Below are 18,865 nucleotides of genomic sequence, written 5' to 3'. Positions count from 1 at the left end.
AGCGTGTATGGGTAATATGTATACATCTAGGGACATGCATGTGTGTGTGTGGGTGGGTGTCGGTGTGTGGGTCTGTCCATCGCTGGTGATTGCAACGGCCTTAGGCGTGGTGTGGCCTTTTTATTCGAGTTTGCTATGGTGGTGAACACTGACATGTGTGATGGTGGACGATGGCCTTCGCTCGCCTCGTATTCCTGTCTTGCCTGCCTCCGGCTCTTCCCTTTTATTTGTTCCACTTAGAGCCCTCTGGCGTGTTTTTTTTGTGTGTTTGTTTTTCGTATCATTGAACTCCCCCCTCCCTCCTCCCCCTCCCCCTCCCTCTGACCTCTCGCCGTCTGTTGGCGAGTAGGCATCTCCGCGGAGTGCTCTCCTTCCCCCTCCCCTCCCCGCCCCTCCCCGCCCCTACGCACGCGCACACGTAAACACTCACGGAGCAAAGCTTCACCACCTCCCCCCCTCCCCGTCGCTCACCACCGCCACATCCACATCCATTCCCATCGGCGCATCGCTCATCGACTACTACACTGCAGTGGGTGTGCTTCTCCCTCTTTATTTCACAGTATGCTTCAGTCTCTCCCCCTCGATCATTACTACTTGGCTGCTGGTGCACACGAAGCGTGTGTGTGTGGGTGTGGGTGTGGGTGTGAGTGGTCGTGGGTGTGTGTCGAGGCACTGCCATATCCATGGCACTAACTCTCTCCCCCTCCCCCTGCTTCTTCGATTGGTGCATGACCCGCCCAGCATTCACGCACACGCACACGCACAGCTCACCGCGCACCACTCATGGGGGTCGCGCTTTGTGGTCGCTCTTGTTAGCTTCCCCCTTGTTGCCGTTGTCTCGTCTCTGCCGCTCCCATTCTCGCTTTTTTTTCTCCCCCTTTATGGGTTAACCCCCCACACCATTTCGCTACGACATTCTCCTCTTCACTCTGACCGTCATCACCTGAAGGCCATAGCGGCAGCCGCCACCACTGCCACTGCCACTGCCACAGCGCAATGACCCAGCCCTCGTTCTTTGGTGCTCTGTGGGACGCCTGTCTCTCCCTTCGTGAGTGTATTAGGTACCCCCTCTCGCTCGCTCTCTCGCGGCTGCTCCGCATTCCACACACCCCTCTCTTGTTTTTCGCCAAATGTGTGCGTCGGTCTGCACGTATGTGTGAGGGGAGTCTATTCGCTAACGGCCTTTTTTCGCTCCCCTCCCCCCTTCCCTTTCCTCTTCTTCTCCTTTGCATTCCCTCATTCGCGTGGCGTTCGCTTCTCTCCTTGAGAGGCGTTTTCTCATGGAAGTGTTCTGCCTCTCGCCGTCGAGCGTGTGGGCTTGCGCCTACTTTGTCTCCCGGGTGGGGCTGCTCCCTGCCCTACTCTCATCAAGTTCACCTTCGTGGTCTCGTGTCTGCTTCGGTGCATAAGTAAGTGTGTGTGCGTGTGTGTGTGCGTGTGTGTGTGTGTGTGTGTGGATGTGTGTGCTTCGTTACCCCTGGCGTTTGCTTTTGGTTTCTGACAGTTGTGCCCTTCCGTGGTGACGGGAGGAATGGAGACACCTCAGCGCGCGCGGTATCCCAGGGCCCAGCACCCCCTCACTCGGTGCGGGGAAGCCGAGCAGCCCCCCACCGCCCATCCCTCTCTGCCAATGCCGAACCACCTCTGGTGCTGACAGGGCCAGGTGCCTGCGGCGTGGAGGGAGGCTCGATCGATTTCTCCGTACGGATGGCGGCGGTCGAGTCCTGGACGGCGCTGCGTCGGTGCGGCCTGCGGTGGCGAACGCGCTTGTGCCCATCCATGCGATGGGCAGAGTGCCAGCGCGACCCCAATGCACCCCGGCACGGCCCTCACGGCCCACTGGCGTGGGGAGCCTGTGTGTGTGTGTGTGTGTCACCTCGAGGGGGTGGGGGGTGTTTGGGGAAGAGGCGGTGCACCGATGGCTGAGTCGGCGCATTGCCGCAACGCGTGTGCCTACGGCTGCTTTGCACCGGGGCGATGGTGCCTGTGGCAGGGGCGGGGGTGTCTGACCTCCCCTGATGTGTGTGGATGTGTTTACGCTGGGAACTTTGGTTGGTGATAAGGAGAAGCGAAAGACAAGAGGCGAAAGAGTTGAGGAAAACTCGCAGTGCTTGTCTTTCGCTCTGTAGCTCTGCCCTGTCTATGTCTGCGTCGGTGCGCAGGTCCCCTTATCGTTTTCCTCTCTTCATTGATGTGCGTTAGATCGCTTTACCTCGGGTTCTTCTCTGTCTTTGGATCTCGCTGGGTGCGCCTGTGCGTGGGTCTCGGTCTGCAGGAATAAGTTGTCTCCCCCTCCAGCCCACCCAATAAACCAAACCATAAACTGCGGTAACAAGGCCGCTTCGCCTATTGCAGGAAGGGGCAGGGGGCGGGAGGGGGGGTGAAGAACCACATCGGGTGGGCAGAGGTTTCACCGCCACCACGCGCAGTCTCCTACCCCGCCCCTTTCTCTTCACATTAATCGGGCAACGACATGGACATGGGGGCGGGCAAAGAGAGGGACGGAGGGCAGACAGGTGGGGCAAGAGCAGCGTACCTTCCCATCCTGCCATCTTACACGCCGACACACACAGGCGCACACCCGGGATGCGAGGAGGCAGTTGTCTGAGCATAGGAGGGGACAGGAGATGCAGAAAGTGAGGGAACAGAGAGAAGGTGGAATAAGGCATTGCAGTCTACTTCTCCCCCCCCCTCCCCCGCTCTTTCTTTCCTTCTCTCCCTGTTCGTGCTGGTGCTAGCTCATACACGCGTCAGTGGGTCTCTCAACACACACACATGCACGCATAGTGGCGCCTACTCGCCCATTCATCGCATCATCCCTCCCCCCCCCCTGTCGAGTCCGAAAGTACTCGTGTGTGTGTGCCGTGAAGAGAGACCAGCGACAACGAGCCTGAGTAGGTGCCGGTAGAGTTGCACGTGTATGCGTGTGATGTGATCGGTGCTTTGGTGCTAGTCTAATTGAATTGCATAACGCACACATTCTCCCTCGCCGTCTCGTCATTATCGACCATTCTCCTCCCTCCCACTTCACTCCACACACTCGCACATGGGTCGCTGCAGCAGACTACCACATCAAGCTCTACTAATACGCACCTTTCCTCATTCAGCAGCCCCTGTCCGTACCCGCGTGTGCGTACATCTAGGTAAGCCTTGTTGTACTTCTTAGCGCATCCACCACCGCCACGTGCACCTATGCCCACACACACACACAGAGAGAGGAAAAGAGATGAGCATTAGTGTCATGTCAACACCAGGGCCAGCGCCAGCATCCGCGGACGCAGGAGGTGTGAACCTCATCGAGGCCCTCGGTGTCGCCATCGAAGCAGCCGATAAGGGCAGCCGCATTATCTGGCAAAGCTTTGAAAAGCGCCGCACTGCAGCGGCAGCCGCAGCCATCTTCAACACAACCAGCTCGCTTGCAACCGGCGGTGCGGCCTCGTTAGAAGCGGAAACCAAGACCTCTGCATCGAACCTGGTCACACAGTACAGCCAACAATGTAGTGAGACCATTACCCGCATCCTTCGCCGGTACTCGGAGGAGGTGCAACGCGAGAAGCCGCATCTTCACTTTGCCTTCTTGACGGAGCTCAACCCTGACACCCCCCTCTCCGATGACTACACGTGGGTCATTGACCCCATCGACGGCGCCATTTCGTTCTTGCATGGGTTACCCGACTGCTGCATCAGCATTGGGCTCACCTACCGAAAGCAGCCGGTCCTGGCAGTGGTGTTTACACCCTTCATTAGCTCTGGTGTTCGGCTCACCGTAGCGGCTGCAGCGGTGCTGAATGCTGTGCAGCAGCAGCAGCAGCAGCACCAACAGCATCAGCAGTTGGCCTCGTCTCCGGCTTCATCAGTCACCACCGCTGCAGCTCCTGGTGCCCAGAGTAGCTTCGTTGGGGCCTCCCCCCGCACCCCACTGGGCACCAGCAAGATCAAGAAGACGGATGAGCCCGAGGCTTCCGCCGCGCCAGCCATTGCACTGCCTCCGGCGCTATCGGCGCCGCTGCTCACTTCGCTCTCTAGGGCGTCTGCATTGCCGCACACAGTACCCATCATCACGCACACCACGGCGAGCGTCGTGCCAGAGTGCAACGGCGAGCTCTTCACGGCCATCAAGGGCCTTGGCGCCTTCGTCAATGGGCGGCAGATACGCGTAAACGCAAAGGCTGTGCCGACCACGTCCGTTGTTGTGTTCAACCACCCTTGCGGTGTGATGCTGTCGACGCCCGAGGCGGTCAACCCCGACAGCGCGATCGTTCGTCGACGCAAGTACGACGCCGTCATTGACTGCAGCGTGGCCATGCGTGAGGAGCTGCTGCGCTTACCGGTAACGGCGCTACGGTGCTCTGGCAGCTGCGCGACGACCCTCGCGCACGTGGCGGCTGGACGCGTGGACGCGTATCTTGAGCCGGCCGGTAAGATATGGAATGTTTGTGCCGGATCGCTGCTCGTCGCCGAGGCCGGCGGCGTTGTATACAACATGCTCGGCAGGCCGCTCGACATGGCATATGACGCCACCATCGTGGCCGCGGCGACGCTAGAGATGGCCGATTTGATGACGGAGAAGTGCGTGCGGCACGGCTTTGGTCAGTACTGGTTGCCTGAGACTGAGTGATGGTGTGCTCCCTCGTCCTTCCTTCCTCTGAGGCGACACTGGCAGAGAACGCGGCCAACAAAGAGGCACATGCGTGCGAAACGGGTGACGTGCCGAGTCCTGGAGGTGTAGGTACTATTCCAGCATACAGAACGACGCACACACACGCACGCACGGATGACCGGGTGGGTTGAGCGCGTCAATGCTGCCGCACATCGGCCTCTGTCACTTTTCCTCCTTTTTGTGCGTCTTTGGTGTGGAGTAGGGGAAGCGTAAAGTTACCGTAGTGCACGCACGGATGTAGACAACCACGGGGCAAGCAGGTGTTGTCGCTTGATTCTTGCGTCTGTCTCTACGACTGCTCATCCTGACGTACAGCCCGCAGTGGCAGGCACCTGAAAAAAAAAGGCGCGATAACGCCTCCGCCCCCTCCCTCCAGCTGTTGTGACGCAGCGTAATGCCTCGCCCGGCGTTTTATTTTTTTTTTTTTTGGATCACCTCAGCAGGCGAGCGGTGCTCAGAGACGCTCGAACTCGATTTTACCTTCGCTCACTTGACTCGCTGAGTCGCCCTTTTCCATGGCGGAGAGCGCACGAAAGAGAAGCAAAAGGCTCGCACCTCCGTACGCGGGGGGGGGGGGTATTTGCGTAATCGCGCTGCCCCTCGTCGACGGCCTGCCACCTTATATTTCTCTCTGTCTCTTATGCTTTGCTCTGCATGATACGCGTGGCGGCGAGTGACAGGGGGAACCCACTACCGCGCTGAGGCTGTGAGTGGCACTCGCTCTGCCGTGGTGATACAGTTTTGCTGCCAACATTTCTCTCTCTTCATCGTCCGTATACAATGGCCTTCACAGCGCGCCAAACTGCATGTGCGTGGGTGTTTGGTGCGTCGAACGGCTCTCTGGCTGTACTCTGCCGCAGCCTTCATGCAAGTGCGAAAGTAGCTGTGCCCTCCCAGCCACCTAGAAGACTCAGCCAAGCATAGACACGCACTCGTATTCGTGCTCAGGCGGACACGCACACAACTAAGCAAACCACCTAACTCAGCACAGATGCTGTGCTCCCTCACCCCCACCCCTTCTTCGCTTTCGCTCATCACGTCGCTTGTAAGGCAGTTGGGGAGCAAATGGCCCATGCAGAGGCGAACGATGGCACAATATTTCGACTGAGCAAGGCACCGTCACCGTCGGCGACCACTTCCACAACGCGCTCGCCGCTGGCGCGAGACGAGGTCGTGACCGCCGCATCCTCCGTGTCTTCTCTGTCGCCGGGCAGGCCCTCATCGTACAGCCGAAACGTCCCTTTCACGCTTTTATTTAGCCTCCTCGACGGCTCCTTCTACAGCATGTGGGCAATGCAGCTCCTTCCAGTCTTCCTGCTTAACACGACATCGAGCATCACTGCCGTGAGCTTTCTCGCCTCCGTCTGTGGGGTCGCGCAGCTTCTCGGTGCGCTTGTCGTCGGATGCATTGCCGACCGCCAGCCGCGGCAGCGCTGCATCCGGACAGGGGCCGTCTGTGCTGTGGTGTCCCTCGCCCTCTTCGTTTGTGCCTTCTGGACTGCCAGTATATGGCTCATCCTCTGCGCGCAGGCGCTGTGGGGCCTCTACACGGGTATCATCTCAACCAGCGTGGAGGCGCTCTTCGCCGACAGCGTCCCGCAAGGGCAGCGCACGTCCATCTATAATGTCAAGTGGGTGATACAGACGGTCAGCTACATTGGGGGCTACGGCGTTGCCGCGCTGCTCTTCTTTGTGTGGGGAAACTCGTGGAGTCCACCGCGCGTTCGCGTGGTTATGACGCTCGGCGTGGTGGTACACCCGCTTGCCCTCGTACCGCTGTGCTGGCTGCAGGATCGCTACTCCGTGAGGGAGGAAAACGAGGGCATTTTGCGTAGCAACTCGCCACGCAACTCCGTGGCGGCAGGCACGGCAAAACAGGCCCCAACGGCGGTGGTCGCTACGGTATCTGACGCTAATCTCGAGCCGTGTGTGTACTCAGCTCTGCAGTCAGTGACACAGCAGCCAGCAGATGCCGCCACCGTCCTAGCGGCTGGATCGACTCACATCGCCGTCTCGGACGTCTTCAGGGATGGAACTCACTTCCGGTTCACCGTGGCGCTTCCATTCTGCGCCGCCACCGAAACCCTAAGAAGGGAAAGTTGTGGTGACGATGCCGGAGGCGTGCAAGAGTGCACAGCAATGGTTGCACACACCGCGGTCAGGGAAGGTCTTCTCAGCGCACCTGCGAAGGGTAGCCGCTCCTCTAAACAGCCGCAACAGCAGAGCTCAAGCATCACCATACGCGAAGACGGCGAGGGTGTGCTGCGGGTGTGTGACATGTTCAGCAGCCTCAGACACAGCTGCTGGCGTGGCTTGACGTCGCTGCGCTCTGTGCCGTACTGGATGTCCTTGGTCGATCTCCTCCTCGCCATCGGCTCCGGCATGTCGCTGCCGTACTTCCCTCTCTTCTTCGCTTCTGAGTGCAACGTAAGCCCTGTCGGTCTCAACGCCATATACATCGCTTCCACCATGCTGACCGCCGCCACCTCCTCATGCCTGCCGTGGCTTATCAATAACTGTGGACTTGGCCGCGTTCCAACAGCCCTGGGTGTGCGGCTAGTGGGCACAGTCACGCTCTTCGTGCTCGCCACCGCTCGACGCCAGTCCACCGCCACGACCCTGCCAGGCATCATCGTGCTCTTTCTCTGCCGCAACGCGCTCATGAACTCCGTCCTTGGCATTACCCGCAGTGTCATCATGGACTGCGTGGCCAAGGACAGCCGCGCGAAGTGGTCAGCACTCGAGAGCGTCTCGCTCGTTTCCTGGACTGGCAGCGCCATGCTTGGTGGTTATATTACGAAGCAACACGGCTACCGACGCAACTTCGTCGTGACAGCAGTGCTCCAGTTTTCGGCAGCGCTTCTCATGATTCCGGCGGCCCTTGGCGCACGCGCGCTCGACGCCCCACTAAATAATCAGTCGCAGCTCGTAGAGGATGTCATGTTAACCGTCTCGCCGACAGCGCCCTCGTACACAGTCAAAGAGGCGCGCGGCAGACGGCAGTGACAGCAATAAAGCGCTCGCGCACGGTGCCGGCGTGTGCGCCTGTGCAAGCGAACCAAGACAACATCCTTTCCGACCGCCTCTATTTTGACTAACAGATGCAGTTCGCGAGAGGCGCGTACACAGTCTGCCACGCACCAACACACATCAGCGCACAAGCATGCATTAGCGCTCTCACGCCGCTGCTGCTAGTACTGACGACTCTGGAGTTGCTAGTGGCCTCGTTCCCGCGTGCACATCGCGTCGCCCCTCACAATCGAGTGCACAGCACGCCCTCTACCTCCTTCCTGAACCTCGCACTCCGCACCTCCCCTCCTCCCCCCTCCCCTTCTTCTCTTCTTTACATCCCGCTCTACACACGCACACACACGCAGGCGTATCTCCAATGGACTCCCATTCTTCGTCTCCGACGATGACGGCGACGACGGCAACGGCCGCTCAGCAGGAGTCGCTCGAGGAAGCGTATGTTCGCCTTTGCACTCAGCTGCTGCTACACCTGCAGCGCCGCGAGATCAGTGCAGCGCTGCGCATGGCGGAAGTCATCCGAGACGTGCTCCTCGACTCGCCACCCACTGCAGAGCACAGTAACGGCTCAAGCAGTGGTAGCGGAGTCGCGGGCTCGCCATCTGGCGCAGACCTCTTTCACGGCAGCCCAGCTGAGCAGCTCTTGCAACTACGAGGTCAGCTGAAGACTTTGGCGTCGGCGGAGTCAACGCGAGCGCGCGGCGATGACGACTTGGATGCAGCAAGTGAATCACAGTCGACCTCATCAGAGACGGGAAACGGCAACAGTACAATCGAAGCGAGCAGCGACGACGACGACGTGGAGACGGATGAAACGGGGTTGGCTAGCAGCTCCGAGGTCGACGACGATGTGGAAAAGATAGAAGAGGTAATGACGGTGGGTAGCAGCAGCAGCCATGGTCCACAGCAACAGCAGCAGCAAACGGCTGCCCGCCTCCTCGCAGAAGTGCTGAAGGCGTGGCCGAAAGCGTCTACGAAATCCGCCGGTACTCCTCCAGCTGAAGCCTCCTCGTCAGTTCTATCACTGGCGAAGAGTCGTACGAGCAAACCTGGTCAACTTCAGCCTCGTCCTCCGCTACCATGTCACAAGGTATACGGCAAAGGCAAGGACAACGCCAGTGCGGTGGAGGAGGGGAGAGGCCTGACGATGCCGGGCACACCATCACCGCTACCGCCGCTACTTGGAGAAGGGGTCGCTGGTGATGAAGAAGACGAGAGCCTCGATGCAGACGCCGAGGCAGTGTGGGTGCGAATGCAGGCCCAGGTGGCGACGGAGATGAATCGACTTGCCATAGTGCGCAAGCACCGGTAAATCCACCCTTCCGCTGTTGTCTCTCTGAGCACGTGTGTGCTGCGTAACTGCACACATTTGGCAAGGTGCGATGCGCTCTTTGCTGAGCCATTCGCTAAGCAACTTCAAACGCAGAAAATGGGGAGATCCGGTGCGGGGCCGATAAGCGTGGCCACCAGGGGAGGTAAGGCACGGAAGAGGGGGAGGCCCATGTTTCTGTGGGTCCTTATGGGTGGGAAAATTGACTTCTTCTCCATCGCCTCCGCCCCTCTCCCTCTCTGCCCGCCAATCTTCCCAAGACTTTGTCCGTCTTGCTTCTCATTTTCTTGCCTGGGCTGCTGCTGGCCGCTGTCGTCGTCGTCGCTGCGGCCCTGTCGTGCTCTCCGCTTTCCAGCGTAGCCTTCCTCCCCTCACTCTTTGTTGTCCGCTCTCCCCTCCCCGTCTTGCTGTCTCTCCCGCTCCCTCCCTTTTCTCTCTCTCTCTCGTGTGATGTACGCCTGCACGCATGAATTTGAGGACGGAGGTGCGCACGTGGGGGAACTGTGGAAGTATGGAGAAGCACAACCGAGCGCCGCAATGACTGCGAGTGTGATGTCGTCTGCCTTGCGCCTGCCTGTGCATTGGCCCTGTATGTTTACGATTGGCTCCTCTCCTGTCCTTTTCTCGCGAAGTTGCCTGCATCGCATCAGCAGTGGCAGCGAACGAGCAGACGAATGAAAGGGATGAACAGCGTGCAGGTAAGGAAAGAAAGGCAAGAGAGAGAGAGAGACAGTAAGCGCAAACGTGTGTGGGGGGGGGGGTGCTTGCACGCGCGCGTGCGTCTGTGTGCATGCTTGGTGTGAGTGGGTGGGTGGAGGAAGGGGGGAGGAAACGTGTATGGCGCTGCGCGTACCCCTTCTCGCATGCTTACGCGACTCCCCCACCACCTCGGTCACAAGCGCTGCATTCGTGCGCCCCATCTCCACTGGCTGCCGGCCACACCGCCACCTGACACAAGGGAATTGTGGCACATTGTGTGTCGCCTCACCGCTTCCCTTTTTTGGCCTCCTGATGTCTCTCTTCTATCCACTCATCACCACCGCGTGAGCATACACCAACACCGACCCATGAGTTGTCGGATCAGCATAGTACACCACGTGCTGGGAAACACCCGGGGAGCTGGTGGACAGGAAATGAGCAAGAACGTGCGCACATCACTATCATCGTCGTGATGATGCGTCTCTCGGTACTCTCTCGTGCGGCTTGGAGGCACACCGGTGCCCAGCTAGCGGCGTCGGTCGGGCGTAAGTCGTCGATCGCGACGGCGATGAACAAAACAAAGACGGCAAAGAAGAGGTCTGCATCAAGCCGCGTCACCTCTCGCCGCGGCAGGGCGAGTCCAGCACGTCTCAACGAATCCATGACGGGGGCTGCCGGATCGCGCGTAGTGGTGGCGCCACCTGACGTCGCCACTACGGATGTGGCCCGCACAAATGCACACGTGACAAGTCTACACAAGCTGAGCAACACCACGAGCCTCGCCTCATCAGCAGTGTACCTCGCACGCGGTGAACGCAAGACACGTGTGAGCTCATTAGACAGCCACGCCAGCGCGTCATTTCCTCCTCCCTCGCCTCCTCTGCGGCCCTTATCTGCACTGCCCACATCCTCGCCGCCCCCCATACCGCATGTGAATGGCTGCAACGTCTCCGTAGCAACTCTGCAGCGCCGCATTCGCTCTCTTCTCGCCCAACTGGTGCTGCTCTCCCCCGAGCCGCTGCGTCCGAGTGCCCTCTTTGCCCGCTACCGCGACGCGGTGGACGAAGAGACGGCAAGCATGTGTGCGTGGGCCGCCCATGCCGTGTACAGGTACGACCACGGGTTACTGCATTGCGGCACCAATGGGGCAAGTCATGCGGCGTGCAGGGGGGTGTTGAGCGAGGGAGAGGCAGGTGCACGCGATGTCGAACGGCAAACGGCGGGTACAACGGAGGACAATGCAAACAGTGGAAGCAGCTGTGGTGGCGGTGCGGCGGTAGAGCAGCGTGTGCTGTGGAGACGAGGGCAGCAGCTGTCCCAAGCCTTTCGCACGAGTGTCGTGCCACTGGTGACGGCCCTGGGCCGTGGCGGTGGTAGTGGTGGAACCGAGATGTCCGTGGCCCCTCGCCTGCCCGCCAGCCACGAAGTGGAGCAGTGGATGTTCTTGTCGATCATCTTTTCAGATGCCGAGTTCCGTGTCTCGCCGTACTCCGGCGCTGTCTCCTACCCGGCATTGCCGTCCATGCTGCTGGCTACAGTCAACCCACTGCGCGATCGTGAAGTTGCGAAGCTCTGCTATGCCCTGCAATGGGGAGTGCAGGCAAAGGCTGCCGCCTACGCCGCGTTCTGTGAGACGCGGGACACCAGCGGCATGAAGTACTTAAGCGGCACTGCGATCCGGAAACACGAGCAGCAGTCACCTGTACCATCGGCCACCGCTCGAGAAGAGGTAGCCGACACTTGCGAATTTGTGTGGCTGAATGGGGCGGCGGGGTCGCCGACATGGACCACCGCCCATGCACAGTACCTCCTCCACAGCGCCTTGGCAGGAGTACGCAAGCCATCCGATGAGTCGGCCACCAGGTCCGTCGCGCCCACGACAGGGTTCTCAGCAGACCAACAGCTGCGCAAGACCATCTCGGCCGCAGCAAGGCAGCAGCACACTTCTGGGCATCCGCTCGTGGATGTGATGCTGCATGCTTCGTCTGTGGTCGGCGTAGCAACTCGCGGCGGCGGCTCCCAAACGAGCGAAGCGAATGTATTCATGAATAGTGGTGGCACAGCGGTGGGGACGACGCGAGGCTCTGCAGCGGCAGCGGCACAGCCACCAGCCCTCGGGTGGAATGAAGGGAAAAAAGGCACAGACGTTGCCACGTCCTTTGCAGCGGACACCAGCGAAGATGGCCTGTTCGCTGTTATGATGGGCGATCTGCCAACTCGCAGCCTGTCCGCCGGCGCCATGTACGAGATCAATCGCCGTCTTATCGCACATCTCTTTCGCAAGTTTACGGCTATCCCCATCCCTGTTGCACGCCTGTCCACCGCGGTGCGGTGGAACTTGTCGGTAGCACATGCCGCGCAGTTCCGATCCTTCCTGTACTTCTTGCTTCTCACATCGGCGAACCCGATGGTGCATCGCATGGCCGAGGGTCAACGACATCGCCGGCGTGCCAACGCTCTGTGCGCCGATGTCTGGGGCCGGAAAAGGGGCTACGATGGTGAGGCGCGAGGCGGCGTCGAAGACGAGGTGCGCAACGCACTCGCTCAGTACGACCCGCGCACCTTTAAATGTCTTCAAGACAGCGGCACCGCCGAGGGAAGTACTGTAGCAGCGCTGCGTCGGGCGTTTGTCGCCGACGCTGAGGTCACGGAGAAGTGCGAGCACGCCCCAACTACCGTGATAGAGACGATGTGCGTGCGTGTCCTTCCGCACGCGCGACCAGGGCAGTGGCGCACCGCACCCCGCAGTCCGACCTGTGGCGCGGCTGCTGAAGCGTCGGTGAGCCCAGCCTTCTGCGGCTATCCGCTGCGCTTTATCGAGGTGCTGCCGACGTGGCGCCAGACACCCGAAGAAGTGCTTCAGTACCTGTGGCGTCAGCAAGACCAGGCACAGCTTTGCAGCAAGGACGCGAGCTGGCTGGAGAACGAGGAGCCGTACATCCTGGTCTTCTCGCTTGATCGCGGGGTGCTTGACACGCGCCTGCGCCTCGTCATTGACAGGTATTTGGATCTCAGGAATGGTGCTGCAGCCTCCACCGTGCCTCCCAATAGGGCCACTCTCGCACGGGTGACTCTGCGTCAGCTTGGAGTGATAACGCTGTGGGCTCACGAGTACGGCGCGGAGATGGCGGCAGAGCTCCTGTTTGTGCACCTGCTGCCCCGCCACGAAGAGGTGCGGCTGCACCCTCCGATGGAAAGCGGACACAAGCTTTGGGGTGAGGAGACCCACAAGCAGACGATCACGACCAGCGGTGACGAGACCAACAGTGGCAGCGGCAGTGGCTATGGCGCATGGACAGTCGAATTTCTCCCCCACTGAGCCATGATCCGCGGCGCTGGGTTCTCAAGGTGGTCGACAAGAGGAGGAAGTGGGGGAGGAGGTCCGGGGCGGTGATAGAGATGAGGCCATGTTTGGGGAGAGGTCCCTCCTCCGCTGCCCTTTGCTGCCACACCTACTCGCCCTCCTTCCTCAGCTAATCACCTTCTCTGTTGTGCGGTGGTTATCGCCTTATGCTAGTGACGCAGCTGCGGAGTATACACATGCAGAGACAGCAATACACTGGAGGGGGGAGCATGCGCACGAGCCACGACATCTGTACACAAGCTTACAGACGTCATGGCCACACACACACACACGCATGCACAACGTGCAGCCGTACACACACACTCTCTCTCTTACTGCGCGCGCTGGCGCTCTTCCTCTTTTTCGGTTGCTTCTCCCTCTTGGGGTTTGAATTGCCCTTTTCATAATTCAACCGCGAACGATGACCACTTCGCAGCGCTTGTGTGCGTAATCCCTTCTCCCGTGCGCCCCCCCCCTTTCTCTCCTTTTCCTTCAGACAGATCCCCCTCTTCGCGCGCAGGCACACACACAGAGAGAGAGACGCACATGGGAGACCCTCGAGATGATCGCCTGCCATGGCGGCTGCATGCCCACCACGCGACGTATGCGGAAGATGCGGAGGACGAAGGCAATGCACGCGTAGAGGGACAACGATACCATCGTGGTCCGCTTTGCCATCCCTCTCTTCCTCCCGCGTCGGCATCACCCAAGTCTTCCAGTATCACGGCGATGTCTCCGATCCCAACGCGCATGCCGGCAACGGCTTCTATGGCCCCCAGCTCCGCCGCCACAGCATCGTCAGCCGATGACGCTAATGGACTCGAAAGCCGCTGGCCTCTTCGACCGCCGCTGGATTTCCGCAAAGGCAGCAGCGAGGAAACAGCTCACCCCGCGCATCATCGCAGCAGGCACGCTCGCCAGTCCCCCACATCCGCCTCCTCGCACTCCAGGAGCCACTCTCCGCCCATTGCCACTCACTTGGCTTCACAACAGGCCCCGTCTGGCGAACACGGAAGCGATGGCGCTGCGGTTCCCGTCATCCCCTGCCATGCGGCATCCGCGCTGACGAGCACGCCGGCAGAGCTGTTGTCAGACGGCGTTGCGCTCGATGTCCTCCACCTCAGAGATGGTCAAGGACTCCACCACTCCGTTGCCATGAGCAGCTCAGCAGTGCTGGAACACTATCACGTACTCGAGCTGGAAGAGCAGCTGCAATACTGGCGGCAGCGGGCGCTACACATGGAGAGTCGAGAGCTACAGCGCGAGCACGCGCTCCAGACATGGTGGAAGGCAGAGTTTGCCACTGCGCAAGCCTCTTCAAAGACGCTCATACGGAAGCTGCTTGACAAGGTGCACCGTCTTCAAAAACAGCTGAATCTTCAGAAGACGATGCGGCAGCACATGGCGGGGCGAGGGCAACAGTGGAGAAGTAGCAGCGCATCCATGGACTCCTCCTCCACAACTCTGAACTCATTCACTCCCGGCAGCAGCGGCCACCACATGCAGAAGCAGCAGCGACGGCGTCGTAGTTATCGTCACAACTCGAGACGGCTAGAGAAGAGGGATCACTACCCCTCACCACCTACCGCGGTATGCCACCGCAGCGGCAGTGAGAACGACAGTACGCACGACACACCGAGCAGCTCTGACACAAACGATGTGACTCACCTGCGCAGCGTTGTCTCCCAGTTGGCAGACGAGAACGCTTCACTGCTAGAGTCGCTCGCTGCGCTGCACTGGGAGCAGCAGGAGTCAGACCCCAACCGCAGCGCTGCAAATGCCTCAGAGGGCCGTGCCATGCACAATGGCAAGCCGCTCACACCAACACTCCAGACGCACCTCCGCGAACTCTGTCGTGCCGCGCTTGGGTGTATGTCGCGCAGCAGCGAGCTGCACGAGTGCCGTGCCGCGCTTTACAAGAGATACACTGGCAATAAGGAAACGACGAGCAACGGCGATCTCGAAGTGCAGAAAGGAGCGCGCGTTGTCCAGGCCCTCCTGGACGAGCTAAGTGGACGGCAAGCGAGCGATGCATCGTCACTGGCTCAGTCGCTGCTGGTGCTGCGAAGCGCGCTCGAGCACCTCAACGCAGTGCTTCTCGCTTGTGTGGACGACCTAGTACTCGCCAGTAGCCAACTCACACCCACCTCCCCTGCTGCCTCTGCGCCACCGCCGCCGCCACAGCAGCAGCAGCAGCCACGAGACGAGCACCGCAGCACAGACCTTGAGCAGCTTCGTCAGGCTCGCGCCGCTCTTTTCCAAGAGCAGCAGCGCCGCGCCACTGCACATCCGGCTTTGGGTGCCGCCACGCGCGACATGCAGAATCTTGCACAGGTGCAGCAGGACAACGTCTCGCAACTCAAGGTTGAAGCGCGCACCTTGGCGGAGCAAGTGCAGCAAGAGTCCCGTGCCGCTCTGGTACACACGCAAGCAGCTCTACAGCGCGACGACGTCGCGACAACGCGTTGCACCAATGCGGCAGAGCACCAGTCCACGTTGCACGCCCAACGAGAGGCACAGTGGCAGACACAACTGTCGGCGTTGACGGACAAGCGCAGCGGCTATGCCCGGGAATATGCTCTGCTGAGGAGTCGGCGTGCAACCCTTCAGCATGCTCGCAACGCAACCGCAGCAGAGCGGACGGGGCAGCAGCAAGGAAGAGATGACAAGGTCGCGCTGATGCGTCAGTCGCATGCAAACGGTCTCCACCCTGTAGCACTGCTGTCAAAGCCCGCGTCGGCGGCGGCGCCAAGGAATGGAGTGGAAGCGAAAGCGACTCGAGCGGCGTCCGCGTTGGAGCTGCTGCCGCTGGGCACCTCCTCATCTGCGCCACACGTCATGTGGACTGACGTCCAGCGGAATCGACTCACGCCAAACACCCAGCCCAGCGGGTTTAGTGGCACATCATGGGTACCTCTCAGCCCCAGTCGATCACTGAGCTACTCGCCTCCGCCGAGTTCCAATAAGGAACCACAGAACGCACCGGGACCAGGCGCAGGCGACACTGCACGGACACACAGTGCGCGCCTGACAAATGGCGTCAGCACGGCGGATTCTGGTGCGCCGAGGCTTCTGTCATACTTTCCCACCCCTCCCATAGACGTCGTACAGCCGTCAGTGCTCGCGGCGCCAGAGCGTAGCGGCTATGCCGACGTGAAAGCGCTAGCGCAGCGGCCCTACGACAACAACAGCGAAACAGGAGAGGCCGGTGCGCCTGGCCACTGCACGCCTTTGGCGAAGATGAGGGCATGGGAGGAGAAGTTCAAGGCCATCTTGCGCCATGCGTGAAACAGAGGCATCAGCGACTCATCGCGCTCTGCTTCTCTCGCCTGTCGTGGTGCACACACGCATTTATGCGTGGTTGGGAGGGGGGAGGGGGGGCTCGGACCTGTGCACATGGGGGCATACCTGTGGATGAGTGCGAAGGGGGGAGAGGAAGTCCCCACCCACACCCAGGTGGGAGAGGGGCACGCACCACAAGCACAGGACCGTGCCAAGGAGGAGGCAAAAAGCGAGAGAGACTCTACGGTACGCCTTCAAGGCACTGTGTGTGACGTGCACGTCGACGCAGATAGCTCCACCATCTTCACTGGATGCCTCGCGCGTGCCCACCAAAAAAAGCGACGGAGAGAGAGAGAGCGGGGCCATTATCGCTCAGCGAGCGTACCAGCCATCCTGCTGCTGCCCACCTCAGTGCTCTTCACTCCACCCACTCCCCTTTTCCTCCTTCCCTGATTGGCCACCGCCTTCCACTCGTAAGCCCGCACATCTTCTCGGCTCTGCACCTCACACCCGGGCGTCACTGAGCTCTTTTATTCTTTGTTTGGCCGCTAAAGTACTGGGGGACGCACACACAGCGCCTCTATCCCACCTCACATCCCCCTCCTTCCTCCCGCTCTGGAGACGTTAGCGACGCACCCCACACGCAACCCGCCCGCCATCCCTACCCCGACATCGCCATCGTCATCACTGCCGCCGCCTCATTACAACGACGACAGGAACACGCAGCCTCATAGAGAGACGCACACCTACAACATGCATACAGGCCTGCATAGAAGGGGAAACGGAACAACAAACACATCCGCCTTCCCCCACCACCACCACCGCTGATTAATATTATGCATGACGAAGCTCCCCCGCTCACGAGGCCCGTCCTGTGACGCGGAGAGTATTTCCAGCAGCATCACAGGCTGCTGTCCGCCCGCCCCCACTCCATTCAGGTACCTTACCGCGTCCAGCGAGGTGACGCGCTACCAGCAGCCCAGCTTCCGGTCGATGGAGTTGCTCTTACCCGCCTCACTGTGGTCCGATTCGTTCGTGCAAGAGCGCGCACGCTACACTCTGCTGCCACGACACCTCTCCCAGTTTTCGAGTCCTTCAGCCAGTGCCACTCTGATGCCCTCCTCCTCGTCTGCGCGAGACAGCACACCGAGCACGACAGCAGCGTTGGTTACTACCCAAGAAGAGCAGCGTCGCACAAGCTCTGCTGATGTGGACAACTTCCTGTCCGGTTGCGCTCCCGGCAGGTGGTCCTTCATGACCATCTACCGCAACTTCAAACGAGCGCGTGAGGAGGCCGCTACGTGGGTTAAGACGCCTGAGATGTCGCGACGCGACTGCCTGGCTGACAACGCACCTGAGGGGGACTTTTTCTCTGAGCGCCCCTACCGTCCCTCGGCCCCTCCTATTCTCTCTCTGTCGTCCCCTTCCATGTCTCCTGTCGATGGCTGTAGCACTACCGAGGTCGACGACGGTGATAACTACGGCGAGGAAGTGATTGTGCAAAGTCGCGGACTGAGCTCATCGTGCCCCTCCTCTTCGACAACGTCACGGGCCGAGTCGATGGGCGCCGCTGCATGGTACTCCACTGCTGCTGCCGTTGCCTCTGAGGTAAACATACAGAACACCATGTTGCATGGGTACCAGGTGACGCAGTCGTCTTTTCCAGCGACTGCTGGTGTTGCTGCAACCTCGCTCACCGCAGAGTACGCAGAAGCTTTTCGGCTGTTCGGAATCGTTCTCGACCGAGTATCCACTGCGCATGCGACTCGCTGCCCTCTCTGCTCTCCGCCGCGGCCGCCGCGGTGGGGCCGCGGCGCGCAGCTTGCGCTTCCCCCTACCGCACGTACCCCCGACGCCATCCCCCCCATCTACCCCGATCAGTCATGTACCGTGGTTAGTGATATGTGGGGTGCGCACAAGTTCTCTACAGATGTGGAAAGGCAGGCAGCGATGGTGACGAATCGTCAGCGTCTGCTGCAGCGCGCCTGTTCCCTGCTGAACCGCCACGACGATCGTCTTCTCTACCTGAGCGAGACCAAACCCGCGCTCTTCAAGGAAGCCGTGGAGTGTCATCCAGTGGTGCGCGCCTGTGCAGAGCTGGGTGGACTCCCACTGCTGCGTGTGCTCTCGGCAACTCTGTAAGGGCTCGCCCCCCCCCCTCCTCACTGCTGCCGCTACTGTCGCCTCTCGTGTAAGGAAGGAGAGAGTAGGGAGGAGAGGAGCGCACGTGCACCATCTGCCCCCATCACACTCGAGCGTAAAGCTCACCTCTCCCTTTCTGTTCTTTCTCGAGCACAAAAACACGCATCAGCGCCACTAATAGGCTCGCCTGGGTGCATTGAAGATGCCACTGTGCGCTGATCGCATTGCAGACGCACGCACGCGGATGCACGCACACCACCACTCCCTCCCCCTCACCCCGAGGTAGACGGCTCTTCTTTCCTCTTCCTCTCCTCTTCCCCCCCCCCTGGTGATTTCACTCCGCACGATAGCCGCCAGTGACTCCCCCCTTCTGCAAAGGTCT

The 18,865-nt window shown here is 60.4% G+C and overlaps 6 protein-coding genes across 6 annotated transcripts, besides 1 other annotated feature; all 6 read left to right on the top strand.

Annotated features, from left to right (window-relative positions):
• The first annotated feature begins 1,534 nt into the window (after positions 1 to 1,534).
• Positions 1,535 to 2,013: a repeat region.
• Positions 2,014 to 3,226: 1,213 nt separating this feature from the next.
• On the top strand, positions 3,227 to 4,618 carry LPMP_150890 (myo-inositol-1 phosphatase, putative; the record flags this gene model as incomplete). The annotated part of the gene is made up of 1 exon (XM_010699162.1): positions 3,227 to 4,618. The coding sequence occupies one exon, from the start codon at positions 3,227 to 3,229 to the stop codon at positions 4,616 to 4,618; it is 1,392 nt and encodes a 463-aa protein (XP_010697464.1).
• Positions 4,619 to 5,725: 1,107 nt separating this feature from the next.
• LPMP_150880 (membrane transporter, putative) lies at positions 5,726 to 7,666 on the top strand (the record flags this gene model as incomplete). The annotated part of the gene is made up of 1 exon (XM_010699161.1): positions 5,726 to 7,666. The coding sequence occupies one exon, from the start codon at positions 5,726 to 5,728 to the stop codon at positions 7,664 to 7,666; it is 1,941 nt and encodes a 646-aa protein (XP_010697463.1).
• Positions 7,667 to 8,048: 382 nt separating this feature from the next.
• On the top strand, positions 8,049 to 8,999 carry LPMP_150870 (hypothetical protein; the record flags this gene model as incomplete). The annotated part of the gene is made up of 1 exon (XM_010699160.1): positions 8,049 to 8,999. One exon carries the CDS (start codon positions 8,049 to 8,051, stop codon positions 8,997 to 8,999), a length of 951 nt encoding a protein of 316 aa, XP_010697462.1.
• Positions 9,000 to 10,188: 1,189 nt separating this feature from the next.
• On the top strand, positions 10,189 to 13,035 carry LPMP_150860 (hypothetical protein; the record flags this gene model as incomplete). Its single annotated transcript, XM_010699159.1, has 1 exon — positions 10,189 to 13,035. The coding sequence occupies one exon, from the start codon at positions 10,189 to 10,191 to the stop codon at positions 13,033 to 13,035; it is 2,847 nt and encodes a 948-aa protein (XP_010697461.1).
• A 753-nt stretch (positions 13,036 to 13,788) lies between these two features.
• LPMP_150850 (hypothetical protein) lies at positions 13,789 to 16,347 on the top strand (the record flags this gene model as incomplete). Its single annotated transcript, XM_010699158.1, has 1 exon — positions 13,789 to 16,347. The coding sequence occupies one exon, from the start codon at positions 13,789 to 13,791 to the stop codon at positions 16,345 to 16,347; it is 2,559 nt and encodes an 852-aa protein (XP_010697460.1).
• Positions 16,348 to 17,181: 834 nt separating this feature from the next.
• Positions 17,182 to 18,483, top strand: LPMP_150840 (hypothetical protein; the record flags this gene model as incomplete). The annotated part of the gene is made up of 1 exon (XM_010699157.1): positions 17,182 to 18,483. The coding sequence occupies one exon, from the start codon at positions 17,182 to 17,184 to the stop codon at positions 18,481 to 18,483; it is 1,302 nt and encodes a 433-aa protein (XP_010697459.1).
• Between the last annotated feature and the right edge of the window lie 382 nt (positions 18,484 to 18,865).

The sequence above is a fragment of the Leishmania panamensis genome (genome assembly GCF_000755165.1).
Source record: "Leishmania panamensis strain MHOM/PA/94/PSC-1 chromosome 15 sequence".
Lineage (NCBI taxonomy): Eukaryota > Euglenozoa > Kinetoplastea > Trypanosomatida > Trypanosomatidae > Leishmania > Leishmania panamensis.
Note: the sequence above shows the minus strand (reverse complement) of the source record. Positions and strands in the feature narration are given on the sequence as shown.